The sequence below is a fragment of the Cetorhinus maximus genome, chromosome 22, assembly GCF_964194155.1.
Source record: "Cetorhinus maximus chromosome 22, sCetMax3.hap1.1, whole genome shotgun sequence".
NCBI classification, from domain to species: domain Eukaryota; kingdom Metazoa; phylum Chordata; class Chondrichthyes; order Lamniformes; family Cetorhinidae; genus Cetorhinus; species Cetorhinus maximus.
In genome coordinates this window covers 19,688,012-19,714,729 of record NC_135900.1, presented here as the reverse complement: position 1 = coordinate 19,714,729, position 26,718 = coordinate 19,688,012, and the positions used below count along the sequence as shown (strand labels likewise).

General features: G+C 42.1%; 1 protein-coding gene across 1 annotated transcript in view; it reads left to right on the top strand.

Moving 5' to 3' along the window:
* The window catches only part of ptprr (protein tyrosine phosphatase receptor type R), a 197,044-nt gene that overhangs the window by 154,599 nt on the left and 15,727 nt on the right, over positions 1 to 26,718 (top strand). Inside the window, exons 10-12 of the mRNA XM_078567910.1 lie at positions 6,981 to 7,091; positions 8,580 to 8,737; positions 10,533 to 10,646. Coding sequence (XP_078424036.1) covers positions 6,981 to 7,091; positions 8,580 to 8,737; positions 10,533 to 10,646 — 383 coding nt within the window. The remainder of the gene's footprint in view (positions 1 to 6,980; positions 7,092 to 8,579; positions 8,738 to 10,532; positions 10,647 to 26,718) is intronic.

Here is a 26,718-nt window from a genome sequence, read left to right as displayed (position 1 = left end):
ATGCAGGGAATCAAGAAAGTGAACCAATGGTGTGCTTTCACGTGAGACTAATCCCGCAGAGTGGCACTAATCAATCTCCTTGTATAACCCCTTTTTAACAGCGTGGTGATTCCCCCGAATGGTAACAGATTCCAGCGACTGGACAAACTTCAGATGCGTGTTACAATTGTGGCGCTGGCAGCTTCACAGAAGAAAAGCCTCAGGCCCCCTCATATAATCTCAGTTCCTGACTAAACATTTTCCCTCATGTGTATTCCAAAGAGTGTGGAATTAGAGTGCAGTGAATGAGCATCCAAGAATGAGCATCCGAGTGCCTGGGCTGAAAGCAGCACACCGAAGCGCCTTACCAAAGCAATCTCATTGCAGTCGGTTATGGAAAGGGGTGGGTGGGGGTGGGGGTGTTGATGAGGGGGAAAGGCACACCTTGAAACAAGCCCTATGCTTGCCTTGATTTTTAGGGCGATTAGTTTCCAACACTGGAACAAAGCCCTTGAACCCACATCCACTGACGAGTCACTGACAGAAATAGGAGCTTTGCAGGCTGACGCTGACTCATGCCTGTTTCTCATTGATGCTTCAGAGAGGAGACCATCAGGAAGATAGAACCTGGATTGATTGCTGCCTGCATAATCGCATACAGGCAAGAGAGAAAGAGAAGATTGTGACAAAGGTGCCAGGCTTGCCAAAGGGAGGAGCTAAACCCTCAAGACCAAGGGGCAGGAAGGCCCACTCCGGATGCAGAAGATGAGGCTCACAGAGATGTCATGCGTAGGAGCCTCGCAAGACCGAATGTACAGAACTCATATGTCTTATCTGTAGATGAGCGAGAAGCAGTGTCACTCACACCTTCGAATGTCCAGGGATCTGGTGACTCAAATTTGCCATGTTCTCCAGGAATTGGTGCCAGGAGGACTGGGAGGGCATCCATTGCCACTGAAAGTAACCGCCGTGCTGAACTTCTACACGAGTGGCTCATTCCAGGGCTCTACTGGGGACGTCTGCGGGAATCTCTCAAGCGTCTACTCACAAATGCATACATGAGATGACAGATGCCCTTTTTGCCAAGGCCCACAATTACCTCAACTTCGACAGAGATCAAGAAAACCAGGTTGCCAGAGTTTGGGCGTTGCAGCAATTTCCGGATTCCCACAGATGCAGGATGCCATCAACTGCACTCATGTGGCTATAAAAGCTTCTTGGCAGCAGGCGCTCCAACACGTAAAGAGGAAAGGCTTCCGGTCTTATGGTCTTCGACCATAAGAAACTTATCATGCAGGTTTGCGCCAGATACCTAGCAAGCGTCCACGACTACTACAACTTGAGTAGATCGCAGATCTCGGACATCTTCAAAAGACCACACAGAATCCAAGGTTACTTCCTCTGTGACAAGGGATACCCGCAAAGGACGTGGCTGATGAGGCCCATGTGGCCACCACAGATTCCTGCAGAGGGAAGGCACAATGATGCTCATGCTGCTACCTGAGCATTGGTGGAGCAGACCATAGGCATCTTAAAGGTGCGATTCCAATCCTGGACAAATCGGGTGGAGCACTCCAGTAAAGCCCTAGAGGGTCTCATGGATCATTGTGGCTTGCTCTGCGCTGCATAACCTGGTGCTGCAAAGCGGGGAGGACTTGCCAGATGCCGACATGGAGGAGCCACATGTCTCCTCCAATGAGGACATCGAAGGGGATGAGGGCGTTGAGTTCGAGGAAGCTGAGGCTGCAAGAAAAGGCCATCGCACAGGCAAGGCGAGGCAGATGTGCACATGAAGCCCTCAGCCACAGGTTCCACAAGGAGGATGACGAGTTGCAATGAATACCCTCTTGGACAAGTGCCCTCCGTCATGGGCTAACATGAACATGAATAGCATTGCTATTCCTCTCATTTCCACCATGCACTTCAATAAAAGAATGAATAGTTACACATCAGGCTCACATTGTCCTGATCCTTTGAAGAATGATGAAGCCTCGGGAGCATGTGTCTTTGGTGAGATGAGGTGCTAACTTGGGGAGGGAGTCCTGGCTTCAGATGTCAGAACGTGCTGTCCCTTCAAGTGCGTGTCCAGCTTCCCAGTTGCAACGACAGCCTACAAGAGGATTGAATGGCAAAGCAGACTCAAGGGGCAGAATGGCCTACTCCTGCTTCTAATCCTTGTGTTCTTGTGCTCAAAGAAATGAGGGGAACTTGAACCCATGACCTTCTGACTCAGTGATCTGAGTCTGCCAATGAATGAAGTTGACATAATTTAAAAAATTACTGCTAGGTTTTAACAAGTAGAACAAAAGATTGAGGGACCTTACGAAATTGCTACTATGTTGAAAAGAGTTCAGCGATTTCAATTGTTATTTTTAAAAATAATCAGCTTTCAACCTTTTTGCAACAGTTTGATTGGAGAGAGGACAAAGCCGTTGTCTTTCACTCTAGTTAGAAAAAGAATCATTTGTAGACGGCCCCTTACATCAGTTGAAGGGTTTTGCTGCCACTGCATTGTGCTAATCTGACATCCTGTAGGGTGAAATTTATGGAATTTGTTTTCCCATAATGTTCAAGAGAGGTACCACACCCCAAATTAAATCTGTATGGAAAAGCAGATAAGTTGTTAGGAGTGAAAGCAAACACAAGACAGAAAACTTGGAGGGGGCCCGGAAGAACTAAGTCAGAAATTAAAAACAGAACATGCTGGAAAAGCTTAGCAGGTCTGACAGCATCTGTGGAGAGAAAAACAGTTAACGTCTCGAGTCCGTATGACCATTGTTCAGAAGAAGGGTAATACCGACTCGAAACGTTAACTCTGTTTCTCTCTCCACAGATGCTGTCAGACCTGCTGAGCTTTTCCAGTACGTTCTGTTTTTATTTCAGATTTCCAGCATCTGCAGTATTTTGCTTTCATCTTAAGTCAGAAATTAGTTTTGTTGGCATTCAATTCAAGTTATCATTATTCTTTCCCATGTCAAAATAAAAATTTACAAATGAACCAGAGGAAAGAACATTTGGTTTGGATTTTTCTAAACTGGGATTGATTGTGATCTAGATTTGCTTCATATCTGTTAATTCCTGATAGTAACATGCCTATATACTGGAACCACAGTAGTAATTTGCATCTACAGAGCATCCGTAGCATTAGAAAATACCCTTTGCATTTTACATAGGTGTAACAAAAATGGACACTAAGCCAAGGTCAAAATGGTATACTTTAAGGAGTTTCTAAAGGAGGAGAGGTGGGTGGTGAGATTGAAAGGCTTGGGGTAAGTATTCCTGAACATATGGCTCTAAGGCGCTGAAGACATGGAGGCCAAAGTAGGAGTGAATGGAGAAGATGGGGCCCAAGAAGCCGGACTCAAAAGAACAGGCGTTTTTGGAGGGGGGGAGCTGTAATGCTGGAGAAAATGACAGAGGTTATGAGGAGCAAGGGCATGGAGAGACTCAGACACAAGGGCTCTGATTTTCACAGAGTCATGGAGACTTCGTGCCTTAGCAAAAATGGCACCAGATCTGGAAGTCCTGCCCCATTTCTGACAGATCCAATTTTCGCCGGGGAAGGGGCGGGATGTGATTCACACATGGGGGACACCCAAACCCAGCAGGGCCACTTGAACACAGTGCTGTGATCAAACAGATCCCATTTTTTCTGGAGCCAGGTCCATTTCCAGCTGTGTGTGACTTCTGATTTTTTTTTAGAGTAGATGTGAATGTGGGTATAAGATGGATAAGGTCAATGGAACTATCAAGCTGTCAGATAATTTAAATCCCCTGCTCTTTAAATTTTGAAAAAAAAACAGCTTGCTGTGTCTCTGTTGAAAGAAATTGGTGCTTACAATTTCAATAGCTGTTTGTTGACATAAACCTGAGGGCTATCATGCTATTACTGCTTGACTGCTTCCATAACCTATCATTATCACAATGGGGGTTCACAGTTTTATTGATAGTTCCAAGAAGCTATTAAGGGAGTAGCTGTCTTTGATGTGGAGCTACGTAAAAAACTGTTTGCTTTTATAAGCTGTCATGACAGGGCACTTGCATGATGATATTATAGATCTTTAAAGACGTATTTTTAAATAATGCATTTTAAAATAAATAAAACTGGATTTAAGATGACTCCTCAGAGTTTTGGATGCCCTGAAGTTTACAGAAAATAGAATGTGGGACTGACCAGGAGGGTGTTGGAATGGTCAAGTCTAGAGGTGTCAAAGGTGGAGAGGGTTTCAACAGCAATTGAGTTGAGGCAGGGGCAGAGTCAAGTGATGCGACAGAGATGGTAATAGGTGGTCTTAGTGATGGCATGGATATGTGGACAGAAGCTCATCTAGGGGTCAAAAGAAACCAAGATTGAGAACAGACTGGTTCAGCCTCAGAGAGTTGCCAGTTGATCTGGCACTACTTATGGGATGAATGTTGGCCAAGACACTGGGAAAATGCCCTCTTCTTTGAAAAAGTGCCATGAAATCTTTTACACTTACCTGAATTGGTGCAAAGGACCTCATCAGGTGGGTGCAATGTTAGGATGGCATCAATGCCATCAATGGCATGGTACAACATTCCCTTAGTTCTGGACTGATTATGTGCTCAAGACCTGTAGTGGAACCTGAACCCACAAAGTTTTAATTTAGAGGCTAGACCGTTGTCCCTGAGCCACACAGATTTAATGTAAGATATTCCCAGAAGTAAATACTTCTAACAATGCATTTTAGATTGGACAGATTTGAAGAAGTTATAAATAGCTTATTAAGGCACAGCTAACTCTGTATGAGACAATACGTAGGATATGTTTATATGAATAGGTTTAGCACATTGTCCACCCAGTTTTGAATGTTGATAGTTTAGTTGGTACAGGGTCAAGAAAAACACCCTTGATATAGCTGAAAGCTCTGGCAATCAAATAGCTCCTTTTATCTCTGTGTCTCAGAAGGGGTTGATTTGCTTAATGATTTATAGCTGACAATGATAGATTTAGTCTGTACTTTTGGCAATATTAACAATAAAATGAAATCACAATGAGGGGGAGGAGCATGAACCATTCACTTTGATTCCAGAGCTGATAAAACAAATATATCACACAATGAATATATATTATTCATTGAATGAAATTTAAGAAGATACTGAACACTACTCTGCACTGGTAAGGTGACAGCATGGGAAACGGAGGACTTACATGAATATTGGGGAAACAATCACCTGATGGGCTATTACAAGGACAGGTATAATTGTCTTTTAATATCCGTGCTTCTGTATAACTCCAGTGCATTAAATGCTGCTTTAACCTTAATCAGTTCATATCTTTGCGTGAGATGTACAAGTACTTCAGGATTGAGTTTAACTTGTGCTTGGTGAGTGAAGACTTTATCAATATATGGTTCAGCTGTTAATTAATTGAGTCAGAAATATGTTCAGGCTGCAGTGGTGCAACAATCTGTTTTTGATATGATGTAACAAAGTGATTTATCTGCCACACTATTCTGTCAAAGTGTTTCTGAAAACTGAATACGGTCAGAATAATTTGCCTCGCCTCTGCTGTGACACTACTAGGTTTGAAGCAAATCCTCTGACTACCTGCTAAGCAGAACTGTGCCTTTCTGTTTTTGTGCCTTTCTCTTATTTCTTGCTACAGGTTTAATTTTAATGTCCTTGTGGTCTCATCAACATTCTTGCATTAAGTACAATTTTCTTTATCCTTCTAGTAGACTGTTATGCATAACCTCTCAGTGCAATGCTTTGTTCTGCCTGTGAGGAAATAATTTTGAATTGTTTTTATGCTCTACTGACTGCAATTGACACCGATGTATGTTTTCCAAAAATTTCTGTCAATTCACAAGTGATTTACATTTAATTAAATGTGGGGGTATGATGGTGAAGGGGCTCATTGTGTTTTGGAGATCAAGGCCAGGTCCTCCTTTGGGTGTATCATTTCAATTAAAATCTTTCTGCGTCCTTATAATGCTTCAAAAGCAAGCAAATCAGTACATTATTGCCAAGGTAAATAGTGCTTTCCACACAAACTGGAGCACAATTATTTCCAGCACATACAATATTGAGCATCTCATGTAATGCAAAGAAATCCAAATAAAACAACAGTAAACATGATGTGTCCATTTATTTATGTGATATTTTGATCAAGACCTGTTGCTCATTGTGAAGTAGATTAATCACAAAAGGACAGAATATTTAAATGTACTCGCTTAAGAATATAAAATGTAGCCTGGTCTAAACTAAGATATATGCCACTTTATGTCAACAATTTGAAAAGTATTGTTTTATGTTTATTTAAAATAGATATGGGAAGTTTTCCCAAAGGCCTACCTAGCAAAGGCCCACTCTAAGGTTCTTTTTCATTGGAACTAGCAGTCTGAGACTGGCGATGCAGGATCAGTTCTGGTAGACAATTTTAGATCTAGTGACTTGTCTTTGTTCCTTCACATCTGCTTGGTATTTTTTTTCTCGTGACTTGTCCATTCAATTTGAACACCTAACTGTCAGGACTCAGCAGCCCGAAGTGGTCTCCCATTGAAGCTAGGATGCCAGCTTTAAAAACTATTCTGAAGCCAAGGAGGTGCTATCAGCTGCAGTAACAGCAGACACTGGAGAAGCTGACTGGTGGAACAGTATTAGAATGGCCGGCCCTGATGGCCAAGATAAGATAACATTCAAATTCTGACGGTAGTTCTAAATTTGCTGTTACAGTGAAAACCAGATGACCTAATGTCATCCTTGTTATCCCCAATAAAGAAATCAAAACTAATTACACATTTGATCCAAAGAAGTGTAGGTTATTAAAAAAAGTGAAATTGACTCTATTCCAGTGCTTTGCTTTATTGAAATAGGATTGTGTAGTGTCAGTAGAATGCAACGTCAAAATAAAACAAATAAAAAGGCATGTCCCTTTTGATTGGTTTGACCCTGTCCTAAGCAAGTGTTCTAATTATCCTTAATCATGAAGTTTGGATCACACCATGTACATTCAAAACTTCTATTTTTTGTTACAGAAATGTGTTCTATATTGGCCAGAGAAACGGGGCATATATGGGAAGGTTGAGGTTCTTGTCAACAGCGTTACTGAATGTGAACATTACATCATCCGGGACCTTACCCTGAAGGTAAAAATGGATGGGAACAGTCGTTTAAAGCCAAGAATTGAACTTCTGATGATCTCCAATTGAGCGATTTTAAATTGTAATTAGATACAAAGTTAACACTTTTCAGAGTTAATGTAGTAATAAAATTGCTCTGAGAAAGCTGTAATTGTTTAATTTAAACAGGAAATGCTGGAAGACCGCAGCAGGTCTGGCAGCATCTCTGGCGAGAAAAACAGAGCTAACATTTCAAGTCCGCAAAGGAATCAAAGTATTAGCTTGGTTTCTCTCGCCACAGATGCTGCCAGTCCTGCTGAGTTTTTCCAGCATTTTCTCTTCTTATTTCAGATTTCCAGCACTGCAGTATTTTGTTTTTTAGCATCATAGTGCATTACATAAGCTAGGCATTTTTTTCTGGTAAGCATTACTAAGTACATGTTTTGTATTTACAAGAACAAAATGACATGGAAAGAACATTAAACTTAGTGAGACTCATCCTCCTGATGCTCTAACTCCCAACCAAACATCCAGTTGCATTTTGCATGAACCAAGTATATTTTTCTTCACCACCCTGCCTGACAGATTATCCTAAGCTTTATCCTAAGCGAATTGAGTGAAAGAAATCCTACTGACTGTATTAAATTTAATTTTCATTCATTTAAATGTATGCCCCCATTGGAGTAATCTACACCTTTTAACGCTTTGTACCTTGATGAGATCCCACTCTAACCTCTTGAATTTGTAGAAATTAAACTTCTTTCATCTTTCCTTCTAACTTATTCATTTAAACTTGAGCATATGTTTTACTGATTTTCTCTGAACTTTCACCAATGCATGTATGAACCTTTCATAATAATGATGATCAGAATTGATCAATGTACCCCATAAGCCTGACTAATGCATTCCAAAACTATAGCATGACCCCTGTAAACCATCTGGATGTGTCTCCCAACATTCCAGCTGCTTTTTTAAAATTGTTGTACCAAAACATGTCAATACTGAAGGATTGATTTTAGTACTATTTCAAGCTCCCTTTCTAAAGCTCTCTGTGTTAATTCCATTTCATTGAATGCGTGAAATATGTTACAGATTTTATCTACACAATGTACTTAACATTTCTGGCATTAAATTTTAATTTACCATTTATGTGATGATTAATCCCTAAAGGCGTAATTTCAAGAACTGTAGTACTAAGGTGAAATATGGCAATGTAGAATGGTACTTCTTTCATTATTGGGTAAAGGACCTTGGTGAAGAGCCAAGAATGACAATGTAAGACATACCAATGTTAAAAACTAGAAGAGAAGGTGAGGCGGATCAACAAGTGGTTAGGTTGTGCCAATCTAGAGTTTTAAAAGCCTGGAGAAAGGGGAGACTGAGGAAAGTAGTGAGCACCACAACTTTGAGCTTTTTGGAAAAGAATGGGGTAGAGTGGAAATAAGTTCAATGGAACAATGAGGGAGAAGTATCACCAAATTTAATAATGTAAGTGCCTCTGTCTTTTCTGACCAGCATGAAGGCAAGTCTCAAAACATAAAGCACTACTGGTACAAATCCTGGCCTGACCATAAGACCCCAGATAGTGCCCAGCCACTATTGCAGCTCATGCTGAAAGTGGAGGAGACAAGAAAGAAATCACCTGGCCGAGGCCCTGTTGTTGTACACTGCAGGTAAAGTATTTCATCATAATCCTCTTCCTTAGTCTGTGAAGAACTTTTTATACCTATTTCTAGAAATGAGGATTGAAAAACTTTGTACTGTGGTAAAATTTACCAATGGACTATTATAGTTTGGAAACATAAAAAAAAAAAGAAAAACTTGCATTTGCCATGACCACCGGACATATCAAAGCGCTTTATAGTCAATTAAGTACTTTTGAACTGTGGTCAATGTTGTAATGTCAGAAGTTAACTTCCACAAACTGGAAGCTTGGTAATGACCAGATAATCTGCTTTTGCGCTGTTGATTGAGAATATTAGCCAGGACATCTGGTCATAACTCCCCTGTTGTTCTTCAAAATAGTGCCATTAGATCTTTTACATCCACCCAAACAGGCAGATGGGAATACGGTTTAACATCTCATCTGAAAGACAGCACCTCTGACAGTGCAGTACTCCCTCAGTACTCCACTGGAGTGCCAGCCTTGATTTTTGTGCTCGAATCCTGGCGTGGGACTTGAACCCTGAATCCTGTGACTCAGAGATGAGAGTGCTACCAACTGAGCCATGGCTGACACAAATAGTTCTTGTAAACAATTAAAGCATAACTATCTCAATATTCAAGATCCAATGAGATACTTCCTGTTAAATAAGTAAAGTTATTCATTAATTGAGTTTTTTAAATTAAAATTTTCACCTGCACCTCAGATGAGTCATGTTCAAAAGCTGTGATTTTGTGAATGAGCCATGGCTGTGGTATGATGTGAAGCAGAGATAGTATTTTTAGAATTTGCCTTCCCCCTAGAGTCCAGTTCTCGAATTATAATTAATGAATCAGCACTTGCTTTACTGCTTCATATCCCATAGGATCACCAGCTTTGAATTTTCACATAATCAGTGCACAGACAGGCCTAAGGAGGAGCTGAACATTTGCCTCTTTAATTAAACTCCCTTAGAAATAAGCTTTTCATAATCACCAAAGCAACAATAAGTCAGCCCAATCTTCAGTTCTCAAAATTAGTCATTTGTTCCATTCAGTCCAAATACTCAAAAAGAACGAAAAGACTTTCATTTATATGGTACAAAACAAAAACAAAAATACCTGGAAAAACTCAGCAGGTCTGACAGCATCTGCGGAGATGAACACAGTTAACGTTTCGAGTCCGTATGACTCTTCAACAGAACATTTGTATGGTGCCTTTCATGAACACAGGACATCCCAAAACACTTTACAGCCAATGAAGTACAGACATTTTTGTAATGTAGGAAACACAGCAACCAATTCGTGCATAGCAAGTTCCCTCAAAGAGTAATATGAAAATTACTAGGTGATTTGCTTTTTGTGATGTTAGCTGAGGGAGAAATATTTTCCATGACACCGCACATAACTCCCCTGCCCTTCTTCAGGATAGTGCCATGGGAACTTTTACATCCACCTGAGAGAGCAGGTGCCAGGCCTCTGTTTAATGTCTCACCTGAAAAATGGCACCTCTGACAATGCCGCACTCCCTCAGTTCCTCCCTGGCGTGTCAGCTTTGATTTTGTGCTCAATTCCCAAAGTGGGACTTGAACTTGCAACTCAGAGGCAAGAGTTCTTCTACCAACTTTGCTACAGCTGATGCTGACAACTTAATGACAAAATGTAAATAATTCCCCACTTTTGAATGCTAGTCTATTTTATTAGACCTAGAACTTAAATTTAAACAAGAAGACTGCTCCACATAACGCCATTTTGAACATAACACCTAAAACAATACATAAAAAGAGTGGAAACTTATTGGATACAGTCACTTTATTTTTCTTTCAGTGCTGGGATAGGGAGAACAGGTTGTTTCATTGCTATCACTATTGGATGCCAGCAGCTGAAAAACAAAGGAGTGGTCGACATACTAAATATTGTTTGCCAGCTACGAATAGACAGGTAAGCACTCATATTTCCTCACAGTTACATAACAAATTGATTGAGAAACAGTTTTGATCACAAGATCGTGATGGATGAGAAAGACCATTGTCATGAACAGAATGTATTTGCACTCTTATCGCCTGTAATCAGTATGTTTTTATATGGAAAGAGGTGTGTCTTTTCTTACCGTTGGAGTGTGTATTCCAATTAAATAATTCAGCAGCAAGCTTTCATGAGTTTAAAATAAAGTAGGTTATTTATTCTAACACACTTACCCCAAATTAACACAACATCACATACTCAGTCACACACATGCAGACACACAGAGAGACTCAATACAGATAAGGATAGTGCACTTTTACAGTTTGAAATTAATTCAGTCTCTGATTTATGGTTTCCGATGTCCCATGAGGCAGACCTGTGGTTTCTTGAACAGTTTTGATGATTTAAAGTTGAAATCAGGGTCTTGTAAAGCAAAGAGTTCACAGCAGGTTGCAAGTTTTCTTGTATTTGAATATCTAGGAGGCTGGTTCTGAGATGAACTTTGAAACTGGAGCAGGTTAAGTACTTTGCCTACATGGTGACTTGCAGCTGGTTTCAGAGTCTGGTCTCAGACTGGTGGACGACTGATGGTTCTGATGGACCCTGGGGTAATAAGGGTGCAGTCCCTGAAAACCAGCTTTGATCACATGACCACAGGGTTAACATTTCAGAGGCCCACCCAGTCTATTTTGGATGGGAGAGGCCATCGTGATGCAATGGGATGTTGATAGTGACCATTGAGTTTCGATCTTCTATTTTGTCCAGTATGAAACATGAAGACAGGCAGTTTGGAAACTCTACAGTCTTTAGGTGTTGGCCCATCATTAACAATGAGATACATGAATTCCACAAATGACTGTCAGGTACCCTCACCTATATCCATATTTAATTAGGTATTTGCCAGAGACTTGATACTATTCATTGGCCAAATGCCAAAGTCACGTGATTTGCAAAAACTTGCCTGTGTACAATTTTTAAATAAATAAAAGACAGTTCCAGAAGCTTCCTGAGCACAATCCATGATTAAAGGTATAAATAGGACATGTCTTTACTGGGCATGACACTATTCAATGCAATGACTCCAAAGCAACATCAAATTGTTTCTTAATTGGTTTGTACCTCAAGCACTCTATGGGGACTCTATTTCATGTCTCAATTATTTTTTTGTGTGAAGAGCAATTTCCTGATGTCCGTCTTAAATTTGCCTTTTAGTAGCATCAACCTGTGCCTCCTTGTTCTACTTACAAAAATGAAAGTTTTCTGCATTACCGGTAACATGGGCAGAAACTTCGAGTCGGTGAGCGGGGGCTTGCTGACATGTAAAATGACGTGTGGTGACGTCAGGACGCGTGTCAATCAGATATTCAGTTCGGCAGGCACGCACCGGAGTTGACTGCGCACCCGCCAAAGTGTCAAAGGCCTATTACGGTCATTTAAATTCCAATTGAAATAATTAACTGAGCTGCCCGTCCAACCTTAAGGTTGGCGGGCAGGCAAAGAGCCCAGGCGGCTTTAGCATTTATCATGAAACCTCACCCACGGGAAGGATGAGGTTTCATGAAAGTTTTAAAAGATTAATAAAAAATTTTAATACATTTCAAAGACATTTCCCAGCTCATGTGACACAGCTCCGTGCCTCAGGGAGATCTCTGTGCTCCTTCACACGCATGCGTCAAAGAGCACAGGCCCCGACTCAGCCTCCTTCCCCCCTGCCCGCACAGGGAGCGCTCAGTGCTTCCGGGTGCGTGCCACACTGGGCAGGCCTTAATTGGCCCAACCACATAAAATGGCGGTGCACAGCCGATCGCTCCCGCTCCTGCCCAACCCCCCCCCCCCCGACGGGGAGAATATTCTCCCATATGTTTCCATATCATTAACTATTTTGTATACCTCTATAAGGAGGCCTGTGTTCATGAAACAATGACAGACTTCCTATGGACTCGCAGTCCATCTCTATCTCTCGCTTTCATGCTGTAGTTTCATAGGACTACAATTCTTTTCCCCCAGCTTCCTCAGTCAGTTCACCCTCTTGCCTATTCCTTTTCATTTGTCAATGATGGAACTATGTTACACATAAACAAGGCACCAACACAGAGGGCTGGATTTCCTGGTCCCGCCAGCAGTGGGCATCGTCGCGGGCAGGGCAGGAAAATTTGGAGAGCAGCCAAAAGTCAGTTGACTTTTCCGCCATGGCTGTCACTCCGACAGCTGATGGATTAGTGATGTGTCCAAGTTTAGACTGGAGATATTATTTCTGTTGCTCTCACTGAGGTTCTCCAGCACAGTCATTGTGACATTAGAATGTTGTTCCTTGTCAGCAGGATGTTATCATTACTATCCTTTGCCAGTGAAATGTCAGAACGTTTTCATGTCACTTCAGTGGCCTGAAGAAAGCATGCATTTATGTTTGGGTATGGTTCAATAGATATTAGTAGCCATTTGATACCATGTCCTTGCCAAGTGACCATTCTTCATGTATATGTTGAAACAATAAGCGCAAGCATGTGATTCAATCATTGTGAAGTATCACAAATAAGCCCAATGACAACTGCATGTCCCGATGCACATGTGCTCACACACTTGCTGTCTCTAACGCTTTCTCTGTTTCACACACGTGTGCACATGCATACACACAAATCAATCTACTTTGGAAAGTAGGCATTCAATCAGGTATGAGAGACTTAACCAATTATTTTACCTTCCTCCCTTCCTCTCCTTAATCCAAGGGTGTTAAGTTAATGATGCTGCCCAAGCTGAATTTAGACAATGTTTTGACATACATCATTCCTGTTCAAATCAAGCACAAGCAATTCAGGTGCAGAGTGACGTTTAGCCTTATTTGTTTTATTGGAGTGCATTTGTAACCAAAGACATATATAATCAAACCATAAAGTGGGCCATAGTAACTGTGTAAGAGGCACACATAATTATGCTACACCCAAATTGCCTCAATCTTATCCACCCATCTTTAGAACTTCACACCCAAATGCATCTCAGTTCTTTATAATGGCTCCACCCCAATTAAAGTGCTGTGCACATGAATTTCCTGCAATTAAGTTCTTTCAAAGCCAGTGAAAATTAAGTCCAGGATCTTAGGCACTGTAGGAAATAAAATCATGTTTCTGATGTTTATTGTGATTTTTTTTTTGGATCAAATTTAAAAAAAACATTTATCCTTACTGAAACCTGCACTTTATTTTCCATTTCTTTGAATTCATTTTTTAGTCGGCCATCTAAGTCACATTAAAAATTGAACTTACTGGGCTAAATTTTCCCCCCGTCGGTGGTGGGGGGGGGGGGGGTGGAATTTGATGGGCAGACACGTGCGGGCGTGCTTCCAATCGGCACCCATGATTGGAAGTGCGGCGCCATTTTACGTGGGCGGGCCCGCCCAGCGCGACGTCCGCAGGGAAGCGCTATGCATTCCCTGTGCAGGTGGGGGGGGATTCCTAAAAATGAGATTGCGCTCTTTCGCGCATGTGCACGAAACAGCGCACTCATCTCCCTGAGGCTAAGTGCAGCTTCAGGGAGATCGGCTCAAAATGTGAAAAACCTCACAATAGAAAAATAAAATTTCCCTGACATGTCCCCTCATGTGACAATGTCACATGAGTTGGGGCATGTTCATAATTTCCAAAAAAACTTCTTTAAAATTTTTAAAATCCTACATGAAACCTCATCCCGCCCGTGGATGAGGTTTCATGCTTTTTCTAGTTCCCGCCAGGGCTCCTGGCCTGCCCGCCAACCTTAAGGTTGGATGGGCAGGTCCACCAATTACTTTAATTGCTCTGTCAATGGCCTCAATTGGCCATTGACAGGTCGGCGGACACGCAGCTGATTTTGCTGCGCCCCCGCCTTCCTGAAAATTTAAATGGGGCGCGGTGACGTTAGGAGTTCCACCCCTGCTTGCCGACGGTAAAATCCAACCCACTATGTCTAACGGGCATGACTGATAATTAGATGGCTTAAAATTTTAATTTGCCTACTCAGAAAAGGAATATATGTTGTGATGTCAGCACATTCCCCAGGATTGAGATGTTTGCAATGATTTCTGCTTGTTATAACCTCTTACTACATTCAGCCATATTCCAATGGGATTAGTAGGAAATTTTAGTGTAATTAGACATTGGCAAAAAGGACACATGAATGAGGGTCATTTCAGATATAACTTCTGAATTTTCCCCCACTGGAAATTCCATCACAGACATGGTCAACTCTGGCAGGGGTATTAAAACATTGTCTCAACTGAATTGGCTATTTTGTGCTTTTATCGCAAAGACGCACTTCACACCATATACAATAATGTGTTAAATGATGACTAATCGTCTTAATATTTAAATTTTAAATATTTAAATTTTAAAAGCCTATCAGTATGATTTTGTAAACAGTATCATTTACAATAAATGCAGTAATGCCTGTACTGTGTTTGGGTTTTTTTCTTTCCTAAAGAGGTATCTTTGCTTTCCAAGAAGTTTTTAGATAGACTAGTTTCAGAAGTTTCCTCTTCCTTCCTTTCCTCCTCATTCTCCCTCGCACAAAGTTGACAATTTTGGTATTAGGTCTCAGGACATAAACAACAACTTGAATTTACATGGCATCTTTAAAGTAGCAAAATGTCCCAAGGTCGTAACCTGGAGGCATCAGGATATTTGTCCAATAACCATTGTAGGGATTTAAGGAGTGCTCCGTGCCTGATACCTTCAACGTGAAGTTGGCAGACTGTTTAATAAATGTTTCCCCTGCTTTGTTACTGGACAGCTGTGTAACCAGGATAAATGTTCTGCCAATCTACGTCAACAGCATTGTTACATAGAATGATTGGTCCCACGAGAAGCGAATGTAGTTAATCCGTGCTCTTAGTAAGCACAGTTACTAAACATAATAGAATATTTTGACTGGTGGTTGGAAAATACCTAGCGATTACAGTTGCATGATGTGCCATGGCATGGAAATCATTGGAGTGGCCTCGGCCAAATATTGGATTACGGGAAAGATACTGTGGCCCTTGGAATATCACGGTGTTTTTTTTAACACAACTATCAAAATGTTTATTAGACAGTCTGCCAACCATAGGCACTGTGTTAGGAGTTAGGTTGGGGAAGGGGTTGTGTGGTTGGGGTGGGGAGGGAGCTTTGTTCTTTGCCTTTATCTATAATGGAAGAAAAGTCATAAGAATGAAGTATTTTTAAGCAGTTGGACCCAGGTTCAATTTTCTGCCATTGCATTAGAAACATTTACTGTCTTATTTCAGATAGAAATTGCATTTTAGCAACTCTGTTTGGAATTGGGTCTGATCACACTTAAGTTTATATGGTAATTTCTAAAACTCTTTCCTATTCCACAATCTTAGATATTGCAAATTAAAACAAATAAAATGTTAAGAATTATTGGATGGTTAACTTTGATTTTCTTGATGGCTCATTTATTAAATTTTGGTTAGACCATAAATGATGCGCTGTGTATAGTTCTTATTTTAAAGAGGATAAAGAGGCACTGGAAAGGGTATAAAGAGGCTTTATGATGTAATGCGTGGGTATATACATCAGGAGTCAGCCGGTTAGCTACGTTGGTTAGATGGCTATCGTGTGGTTCACAATAATGTCAGCACGTAGATTCAATTCAAACTATGGCTGGGGTAGACTTGGGACCCCCTTGCCCTGCCCCATGAAAGTGGAAGACAATGGCAAACCTCAAAAAAGAAGTTACAAAGAAATGGCTCAAGATGAAGCATCAGCAGACAATCAGCCAAGGACCTGCCTTCGGTCAGAGCACATATAACTGAATGAATGAATATATCAGGAATGCATGAACAAGATGTATATCTTTTGTCTTGACAAGTGAAGACTGAGAGGTGACTTAATCAAGGTCTTTAAAATTATGAAAGGTTTTGATAGAGTGGATACAGAGAGAATGTTTCCTCTTGTGGGAAGAACAAAACTAGAGGTCATCAATATAATGTTATCAATATAAGAAATCAAACAGAGAATTCAGAAGAAACTTCTTCACCTAAAGAGTGGCAAGAATGTGGAGCTCGCTGCTACAGAAAATAGTTGAGGCAAGTATTATAGGTACATATAAGGGGAAACTAGATGAGGGAGAAGGGAGTAGCGAGTTATGCTGATAGAATTAGATGAGGAAGAATGGGAGGAGGCTCAAGTGAAGCATTATCAGATCCTGTGCTGTATATTCTATGTAATCCTATTTTAGCATGAGTTGTATAGTAGATTCTGTACAGGGTCACTGTGATTCTTTGAACTTCCAGAATTTCCTGAAGCTGTTTACTTTTCTGTTTTCTCATTCCTTATTTAAATTTTGGGGTTTGCTTTATTCCTCTTGCTTTTCTTGACTGTTGGCTGAAGAATGGACCCCAAGCACAACATAAACGTGTCCTTTGCCTTCATAGATACTGACTGACTCAGTGTTTCGAGCATTTCCATTTTGTTTTAAATTTCCAGCATTTTGCTTCTTACGTGATTTTCTTTATCTCTTTTTGTGCCATTTTCTGCGTATTTCTGTTCTTTCAATGTTGCTCTTGATTGGTTTATTTGAAATAGTTGAAGTAAACTTCACAGAACTGCCACTTTATTCATATAAATAAATGACTTTGAAACCTTAAAACTAAATCTAATGTGTTGAAAATTAGGCTTAACTTTGTATAGAAGATTAAATTGCAAATTGTGGAACCGACGAAATAATGCAATACTAGAGGTATTCATTTGTTAAAGTAAAATGCTTTAAACCCTCATAGGACATAGGAAATAGGAGCAAGAATAGGCCATTCAGCCCATCGAACGTGATCCACTCTTCATCAGATCATGGCTGATCATCGACCTCTTGTGCCATTTTTCCCCATCACCCCTATATCCTTTGATGTCATTAGTATCCAGAAATCTATTGATTTCTGTCTTGAACATGCTCAATGTTGAGCTTCCACGGCCCTCTGGGGTAGAGAATTCTAAAGGTTCACCACCCTCTGAGTGAAGAAATTCCTCCTCATCTCAGTCTTAAATATCCTGCCCCTTAATCTGAGACTCTGTCCCTTGGTTCTAGACTCACCAGCCAGAGGAAACATCCTATCTATACCCACCCTGTCACACTCTGTAAGAATTTTGTAAGTTTCACTCCTTAAGATTCTCCAATTCTCTCCATCTTTTAAAACCTGATCAAAACTATTTCTTCAACAAAGTTCACTCTCTTTTTGGCTCTGCATTTATTCTCATAGCATGCATCAGTGAATTGCCTTGGGGTGTTTTGTTATGTTGAAGGTGCTGATTTGTTATTATATTGCAAACGGGGTGATTACATTCAGAATATTTACCATGCTACACTTAATGGCACAATATAGATATAGGAACATGGGAATATAGAAACATAGGACTTAGGAGCGGCAATTGGCCATTTGACCCTTTGAACCTACTGCGCCAATCGATAAGATCATGGCTGATCTGGTAGTGGTGTTAACTCCACTTTCCCCCATAATCCTTGACACCCTTGTCTATCAAAAATCTATTTCAGCCTTGAATAAGCTCAATGATTCAGCCTCCACTGCATTCTGGGGAGGAGAATTTCACATACTAATAACCCTCTGAGAGAAAAATTTCTCCTTATCTTTGTCTTAAAGGGGAGACCTCTTTTTCTTAAACTGTAAACCCTAGTCTAGTCTCCCCGACAAGAGGAAACATCTACAATGTATCTACCCTGTCAAGTCCCCTCACGACATATGTTTCAATCAGATCATTTCTCATTCTTCTAAACTTCAATGAGTATAGGCCCAACCTGCTCAACTTTTCTTCATAATATAAGCTGCTCATCCCAGGAATGAGTTGAGTGAACCTTCTTCTTGTTCTGTCCTACAGTTTAACTACTATCATGGGGCCATAAGTTACTTCCACAAGTGACCTCATACCTTTCTTATTTCTACCCAAACTGATTCTACATCATGTTCTTTCAAGCCAAGGTCATCTCTCACTACTGCACTAATTACAGCATTAATTAAGAGAGCCTACACAACACCTTTTCCTAGCTTCCTCCCTTTTAAAAAATCAAATACCCTTCAATATTTAGGTCCCAACCTTGGTCACCTTGCAACCAGGGACAGAGTTTTACGTCCTGCAGGCGGGTGCACGCCGGACCCGTCCAGCCGCAAAATAGCGCAAGATGAAATCAAGTGAGCGTCCCGCCATCAACGCACACTTGCACGATATCTTGCTCGGCGGGCGCACGCAGCAGTAGGAGGTGCCGACAATTAAGCGGTGGTAAATTTTGGCATCCTCTACCCCAGAGAGCGTTGCAGGCTCAGTCATTGAGTATGTTCAAGATGGAAACCGATAGATTTCTAGTTAGTAAAGACATCAAGGGACGTGGGGATAGTGTGGGAAAATGGTATTTGGCTTAGAAGATCAGCCATGATCTAATTGAATGACAGAGCAAGCTTGAGGGGCTGAATGGCCTACTCCTCCCCCTATTTCCATAAGACCATAAGACATAGGAGCAGAAATTAAGCCTTTCGGCCCATCGAGTCTGCTCCGCCATTCAATCGTGGCTGTTACGTTTCTCAACCCCATTCTCCCACCTTCTCCCCGTAACCTTTGATCCCCTTCCCAATCAAGAACCTATCTATCTCGGTCTTAAATACACTCAATGACCTGGCCTCCACAGCCTTCTGTGGCAATGAATTCCATAGATTCACCACTCTCTGGCTAAAGAAGTTTCTCCTCATCTCTGTTCTAAAAGGTCTTCCCTTTACTCTGAGGCTGTGCCCTCGGGTCCTAGTCTCTCCCACTAATGGAAACATCTTCCCCACGTCCACTCTATCCAGGCCTTTCAGTATTATGTAAGTTTCAATCAGATCCCCCCTCATCCTTCTAAACTCCATCGAGTATAGACCCAGAGTCCTCAAATGTTCCTCATATGTTAAGCCTTTCATTCCTGGGATCATTCTCATGAACCTCCTCTGGACCCCCTCCAGGGCCAGAACATCCTTCCTGAGATATGGGGCCCAAAATTGCTCACAATATTCTAAATGTGGTCTGACCAGAGCCTTATAAAGCCTCAGCAGCACATCCCTGCTTTTACATTCTAGTCCTCTCGAAATAAATGCCAACATTGCATTTGCCTTCCTAACTACCGACTCAACCTGCAAGTTAACCTTAAGAGAATCCTGGACTAGGACTCCCAAGTCCCTTTGCACTCCAGATTTCTGAATTCTCTCCCCATTTAGAAAATAGTCTATGCCTCTATTCTTCCTACCAAAGTGCATGACCTCACACTTCCCCACGTTGTATTCCATCTGTCACTTCTTTGCCCATTCTCCTAACCTGTCCAAATCCTTCTGCAGCCTCCCCACCTCCTCAATACTACCTGTCCTTCCACCTATCTTTGTATCATCTGCAAACTTAGCCAGGATGCCCTCAGTTCCTTCATCTAGATCATTAATGTATAAAGTGAAAAGTTGTGGTCCCAACACTGACCCCTGTGGAACTCTACTAATCGCCAGCCGCCATCCTGAGAAGGACCCCCTTATCCCCACTCTCTGCCTCCTGCCAGACGCCAATCTTCTATCCATGCTAGTACCTTGCCTCTAACACCATGGGCTCTTATCTTACTGAGCAGCCTCCTGTGCGGCACCTTGTCAAAGGCCTTCTGGAAGTCCAAGTAGATAGCATCCATTGGCTCTCCTTTGTCTAACCTACTCGTTACCTCCTCAAAGAATTCTAACAGATTTGTCAGGCATGACCTCCCCTTGATGAAACCATGCTGACTTTTCCCTATTTTACCATGCACTTCCAAGTATTCTGAAATCTCATCCTTAATAATGGACTCTAAAATCTTACCAATGACTGAGGTCAGGCTAATCGGCCGGTAATTTCCCGTCTTTTGCCTCACTCCCTTCTTAAACAGGGGGGTTATTTTGCGATTTTCCAGTCCTCTGGGACCCTCCCTGACTCCAGTGATTCCTGAAAGATCACCACTAACGCCTCCACTATCTCTTCAGCTATCTCCTTGAGAACTCTGGGGTGTAATCCATCTGGTCCAGGTGAATTATCCACCTTCAGACCTTTCAGTTTTCCTAGCACCTTCTCCTTGGTAATGGCCACCATACTCACCTCTGCCCCCCGACTCTCTTGAACTTTGGGGATGTTACTCGTGTCTTCCACCGTGAAGACTGACGCAAAGTACCTATTCAGTTCCTCCGCCATTTCTTTGTTCCCCACTGCTACTTCTCCAGCGTCATTTTCCAGCGGCCCAATGTCCACTTTTGCCTCTCTCTTACCCTTTTCTATCTAAAAAAACTCTTGCAAATCTTCTTTTATATTACTGGCAAGTTTACCCTCATATTTAATCTTCTCCCTCCTTATTTCTTTTTTAGTTGTCCTCTGTTGGTCTTTGTAGGCTTCCCAATCCCCTGGTTTCCCACTGCTCTTCGCCACATTGTATGCTTTCTCTTTAGCTTTTATGTTGTCCCTGACTGCCCTTGTCAGCCATGGTTGCCTCATCCTCCCTTCTTCTTCCTAGGGATGAATTTTTGCTGTGTCTCCCAAATTACTCCCAGAAACTCCTGCCATTGCTGTTCCACTGTCTTTCCTGCTAGGCTCATCTTCCAGTCAATTCTGGCCAGCTCCTCCCTCATGACTCTGTAGTTGCCTTTATTCAACTGTAATACCGTTACATCTGATTCCAGCTTTTTCCTCTCAAATTGCAGGGTAAATTCTATCATATTATGGTCACTTCCTCCTAAGGGTTCCTTCAGCTTAAGCTCCCTTATCAAATCTGCCTCATTACATCACTAAATCTAGAATTGCCTGTTCCCTAGTGGGCTCCACCACAAGCTGCTCCAAAAAGCCATCTCGTAGGCATTCCACAAATCCTAAGTTTCTATGCTGCGTGCATTCAGATACAGAGCCTTTAACTGACTTTTTAACCATAATTGCAATCTCTGGCCTTGTCTGCTGGTGGACTCTTAACTTTATACGCTCTGTCTCTTCCTGCCACACTCTGTGTATCTTTACCCAAATTGCTACCCTGCTCTGTTATCTTGTTGTTTTGCTTTGAATTACCACATCCCCTCGCAGATAATCCCCCTAGCCCCCCCAGTTTAGTTTAAAGCCCTCTTTACCACCCTAGTTATACAACTCTCCAGAGCACTGGTCCCAGCATGGTTCAGGTGAAGTCCTTCCCAACGATACAGCTCCCACTTTCTCCAGGACTGGTGCCAGCGCCCCTTGAATCGAAACCCATTTCTTCCATACCATTCTTTGAGCCAAGCATTCATCACTCTAATCATATTTACCCTTCACTCTAATCATATTTCCCCTACACCAATTTGTTAGTGGCTTTTTAATTTGGCCCCTAGCTGCTCATAATCCCTAAGCAGAACCTTTCCTAGTGCTATCTGTGTTGGCACCCATGTGAATCATGGTAACTGGATGTTCCCCCTCCCGCTGCATGTTCTTGTCCAGCCCTGAGCAGATGTCCCGAACCCTGTCACTGGACATGCAACACAGCCTTCTGGACTCTTGCTCTCGGCTGCAGAGAACTGTGTCAATCCCCCTGACTACTGTCCTCTACTACCACTAAATTCCTATTTACTCCCCCTAATTGAATGTCTGCACTTGTACCACGGTGCTATGGTCAGGTCGCTCATTCACCTTGCAGCCCCCGCTCTCATCCATACAAGCTGCAAGAACCTTGAACCTGTTGGGCAATTACAAGGGTTGAGGCTCCTCCACCTCTACCTTCTCGACCCCCTTGCCTGCCTCACATACAGTTACATCCTCTTGTCCCTGACTACTGACCAAATCAAAGGACCCTACCCTAAAGGGGTGTGACTGCCTTCTGGAACAAAGTGTCCAGGTAACTTTCCCCCTCCCTGACACATCGGGGTGCCCATAGCTTGGCCTCCAGCTCATTGACTCTGATCCAAAGCTCCTCAAGCCGCAGACACTTACTGCAGATGTGGTCACCTTGGATTAGACTGGCACCTGTCAGCTTCCACATAATGCAGCTACAACACATCACCTGCCCTGCCATCTTTATTATATGCTAATTAATTTATTTTTCTTAATACATTTATAATTAATGAATTTTCCTACCACTAATAAGCTTTATTACTGTTAGTAATCCTTACTACTACTAATCAAACCTTACAATTACTAATAAATATACATTAAAAAGTTCCCTTAAGGCTATGAATATTAATATTTTTATGACTATTATCATGGGAAGGTTATACAATATACATTTTACCTTCACATGTAGTTTGCAGTAATGTATGTAGGTTTAATCACATGGAAGCAGATGCCAAGAAAATTGCTTCCCTTATCTACTCTTTAGCTCAGCTGATTTAGTTGTCAGCTTCTGGAATAGTTAGCTAAAAGAAAGAATAGGGGGAATTTTAACTCTTCCTAACCAACTTGAGTGGAGAAAAAGAGCAATTAAATTGGAGTGGCTCCATTTCCCACTCCACTCCCACCAATTCCCTGTTTTAATGGCAGGTGAGGCTTCCACTGGACTCTGGTGGGGGTGGGGGCTGGATGGCGAATTAAGCCACTTCCGAACTTGGCGCTCGCCACACTTTCCCTGCCAGGTAAATCTGTCAGGAGCACAGGGAAACTCTCTAAGGAAGGTTTTAAAAAAAAGTAGTGAGCCATAGGAAGATCTGCCAGGACCCACAAGGAAAGTCCAAGCCTCTGCAGGTGTCAGCCATTCTCAGCGAGTAACATTCTCAAGTCTGCGTCAGAATGTCATGAATTCATTTCTTGCTACAGGGACCTGAGCACAAAATTTCAGCTAACACTAATGCAATATCCAACATGCACTGACCAATTAGGTTGCCAACTGTGATTAAATGTATTCCTAGGGGTTTAATCACATGACGTCCGCATTACAGGAAGGATGTGATTGCACTAGAGAGAGCGCAGAGGAGATTTACCAGGATGTTTCCTGGGCTGGAGAGTTTTAGTTATGAGGAGAGATTGGATAGACTGGGTTTATTTTCCCTGGAGCAGAGGAGATTGAGGGAGCACATGATTGAGGCGGATAAAATTATGAGGGGCATTATTAGGATAGACAGGAAGGGACTTTTCCCCTTGTTGGAGGGATCAATAACCAGGGGACATAGATTTAAGGTAAGGGGAAGGAGGTTTAGAGGGGATGTGAGGAAGAATTTTTTCACCCAAAGGGTGGTGGGAATCTGGAATTCACTGCCTGAAAGGGTGGTAGAGGCAGAAACCCTCATAACATTTAAGCAATATTTGGATGTGCACTTGCGATGCCATGGCATACAAGGCTATGGGCCTAGTGCTGGAAAATGGGATTAGAATAGTTAGGTACTTGTTTGACCGGTGCAGACTCGATGGGCCAAAGGGCCTTTCTCTGCGCTGTAGACCTGTATGTATGTGTATGACTTGCCCCTCCCCACCCCCCCACCCCACCTCATCCCACCATTAGTTGGCCAACACATCCATTTTTGTGCTGCACCGCCTTCCTACACTAACTCAAAAGCACCCATTACCTAATTGGATGATTCTTGACTGTCAGCCAAACAGCTTTCTTTTCCCATTTTCAATATTTTTATATCTGATAAAGAGAAATGTTAATTGAAAATGACAGAATAAACCCAATCTTTTTTAATGTCCTGTTGATTTTTCTCCAGGGTTGGCCACAGCAGTATCCTGGAGATTGAGCTTCAATTCCTGGAGATTTCAGGCCAACCCTTACATTTATATAGCACCTTTAAAAGGAGTTTTACAGGAACAGGACAAAACAATATATAGCATTGAGCCACAGAGGAGATATTAGCTACTCTACTTTTCTCCCCTTCTTTACTCTACTCCTTGAAACCTACCTCTTTGACTGAGCTTTTGATCATGTGTTCTAATACCTCTTCTTCAGCTCAGTGTAAAATTTTGTTTGACACCACTCATGTGAAGCGCCTTGAGATGCTTAACTACCTTAAAGGCGCTACATAAATGTAAGTTGTTGGTGTTTGCTGTCCAGCCATGTTTTTCGTGGAAGTTTATGTTCCGAATAATTTTGTAAGTTGGAACGCAGAGTCAGTGGTAAATCAAGATTTCAGTCGTTTAAGTAACAGAACACCACTACGGCCCACTCTAACCCACTCTCTGACCCCAACTGGAAAGTGGGTGAGTGGATGTCAATTAAGCGCAGGATCAGGCTTGGCTGTGCTGCTCCCAAAAATTGGATGCTTGACAACACTCATTATTCAGCTTCACGGATGAAAGATGTTCAACTGGGCAAGTAACAGACGCCTGTGGGACCATACCCCAGTATGAGTCAGCACCTTCCGGGGAGGAAGGGAAGGAACTGGCAGCAAAAATATATTTTAAAAAAACAACCATTAAAATAGGGAACTAAGCGAAATGAGGATTGTACTCCTCTTTATTCTGACAATAAACAGCAGCTGTATACGCTTAATACAAAAAACATTTTGACAGTTGATTTAAAGTGTAAAAATGAAATACTCCACATGGTGGATTAAAAAGAAGAACTAATATTAACTCTAGCCCCTTTATGCTTCTCTTATTTTGCTTTCCCAGGAGATGCAATAATACTTTCGGCAGGGGTAGAAAACTAGCAATAGCCAACAATACACCCATCCCTGCCCTCCCCCCCAATCTCACATTCCCCCTCATCCTCCTTTCCAGTTTTCTGTGCCCCCCTCCCAAAAAGTGAAAATTGGCTCCATTTTATGTTGTTGTTGAGAACTATAGGAACAAAACTTCCCAAACTACCTCATCATAATACTTTGCCTTACTAGAGGTTAACTGGGAATGCTGCATATATACCAATAATGAGGAAAGTCAACCATTCAGCTCTTGCATGAAAGAAAGAAAAAGCTATATATTTATATGTTGCCTTACTATCACATTGTGAAACACCTCAAAAGTACTTGATAAAACAACTACCATCACTATTGCCGTGTAAGTAAACAATGTGTAGAGCCATTCTCTGCCATTAACATCATGAAAGGCTGGTTAAGTATGTTTTTTGGTGATGCTGATCAATGTTCCCTCTAAGCTGCATGAGTGCACGGCCACGTAGCAACCAGGAAATTATGGCGCAGGCAATAAACAGGCCACGCACAAGCCTTTAAGATGCGCAGACCCACGGCTGTATGGTCAATGTTTAATGGGACTATGGAGTGCAATAAACTAGCCACGCACAGAAAACAGAAGTTAGAGGAAACATTGGTACTAAGCGAGTGTACTGTTGGTCAAGAAACTGGGAAAATTCCTGTTCTCCTTTAAATAGCGCCACGGGAACATCCACCTTTAACATGCAGGGTACGAGTTTAACATCTCACCTGAAACATGGCTGTTTTGAGGGAAACGTGCCATGATTGCTTTCAGTCGTTTTAACTTAGAAGAGGAAGGAATGGTAACAGGGTCAGATTTGAACTGTTTTGGGCTTTGTCTTGTTCGTCCTTTGGGATGAAGCTGATCATGTTCATCGTCTGGGGTGTTTGGTAGGGTTCTGATGGGTATGTAGCTGAATGCTAAGGCCAGTCTGCACCCGGAAGCTTCTGCTGCTGATAGGCAGGAGACCATGACCTTTGAGTTTTGGATGAGTTGCTGGCTCAGGACTTCCTCTCCTTGTGTTTTCTCTCTGCCTCTGATATGCACTTGCCTTCGAAGGAGGTTGCACCATTTTCTGGTTGTGCCAGGTGCAGTGATCCTGGGTGAGCTTCTCCCATAATTCGAAGTCGATATCAAAATTCCTAAGTGAAGCTTCAGAGTGTCCTTACAGCGCTTCCTCTGACCGCCGTGAGAATGCACCCCAGCCTCAAGCTCTCCATGGAAGATTCATTTTGATAACTGAGTGTCAGGCAGTCTGACTACATGGCCAGCCCAACTCCGTTGTGACTGTCTCAATATGGTGTGGATGCCTGGCATGTCAACTCAGGTGAGCACCTCAGTGTCTGATATCTTGTCCTGCCATCTAATCTTAGGGAGCTCCCGAAGGCAACTCAAGTGAAAGTGGTTGAACTTCATGGCATGATGCTGGTACACAATCCAAATCTCACATG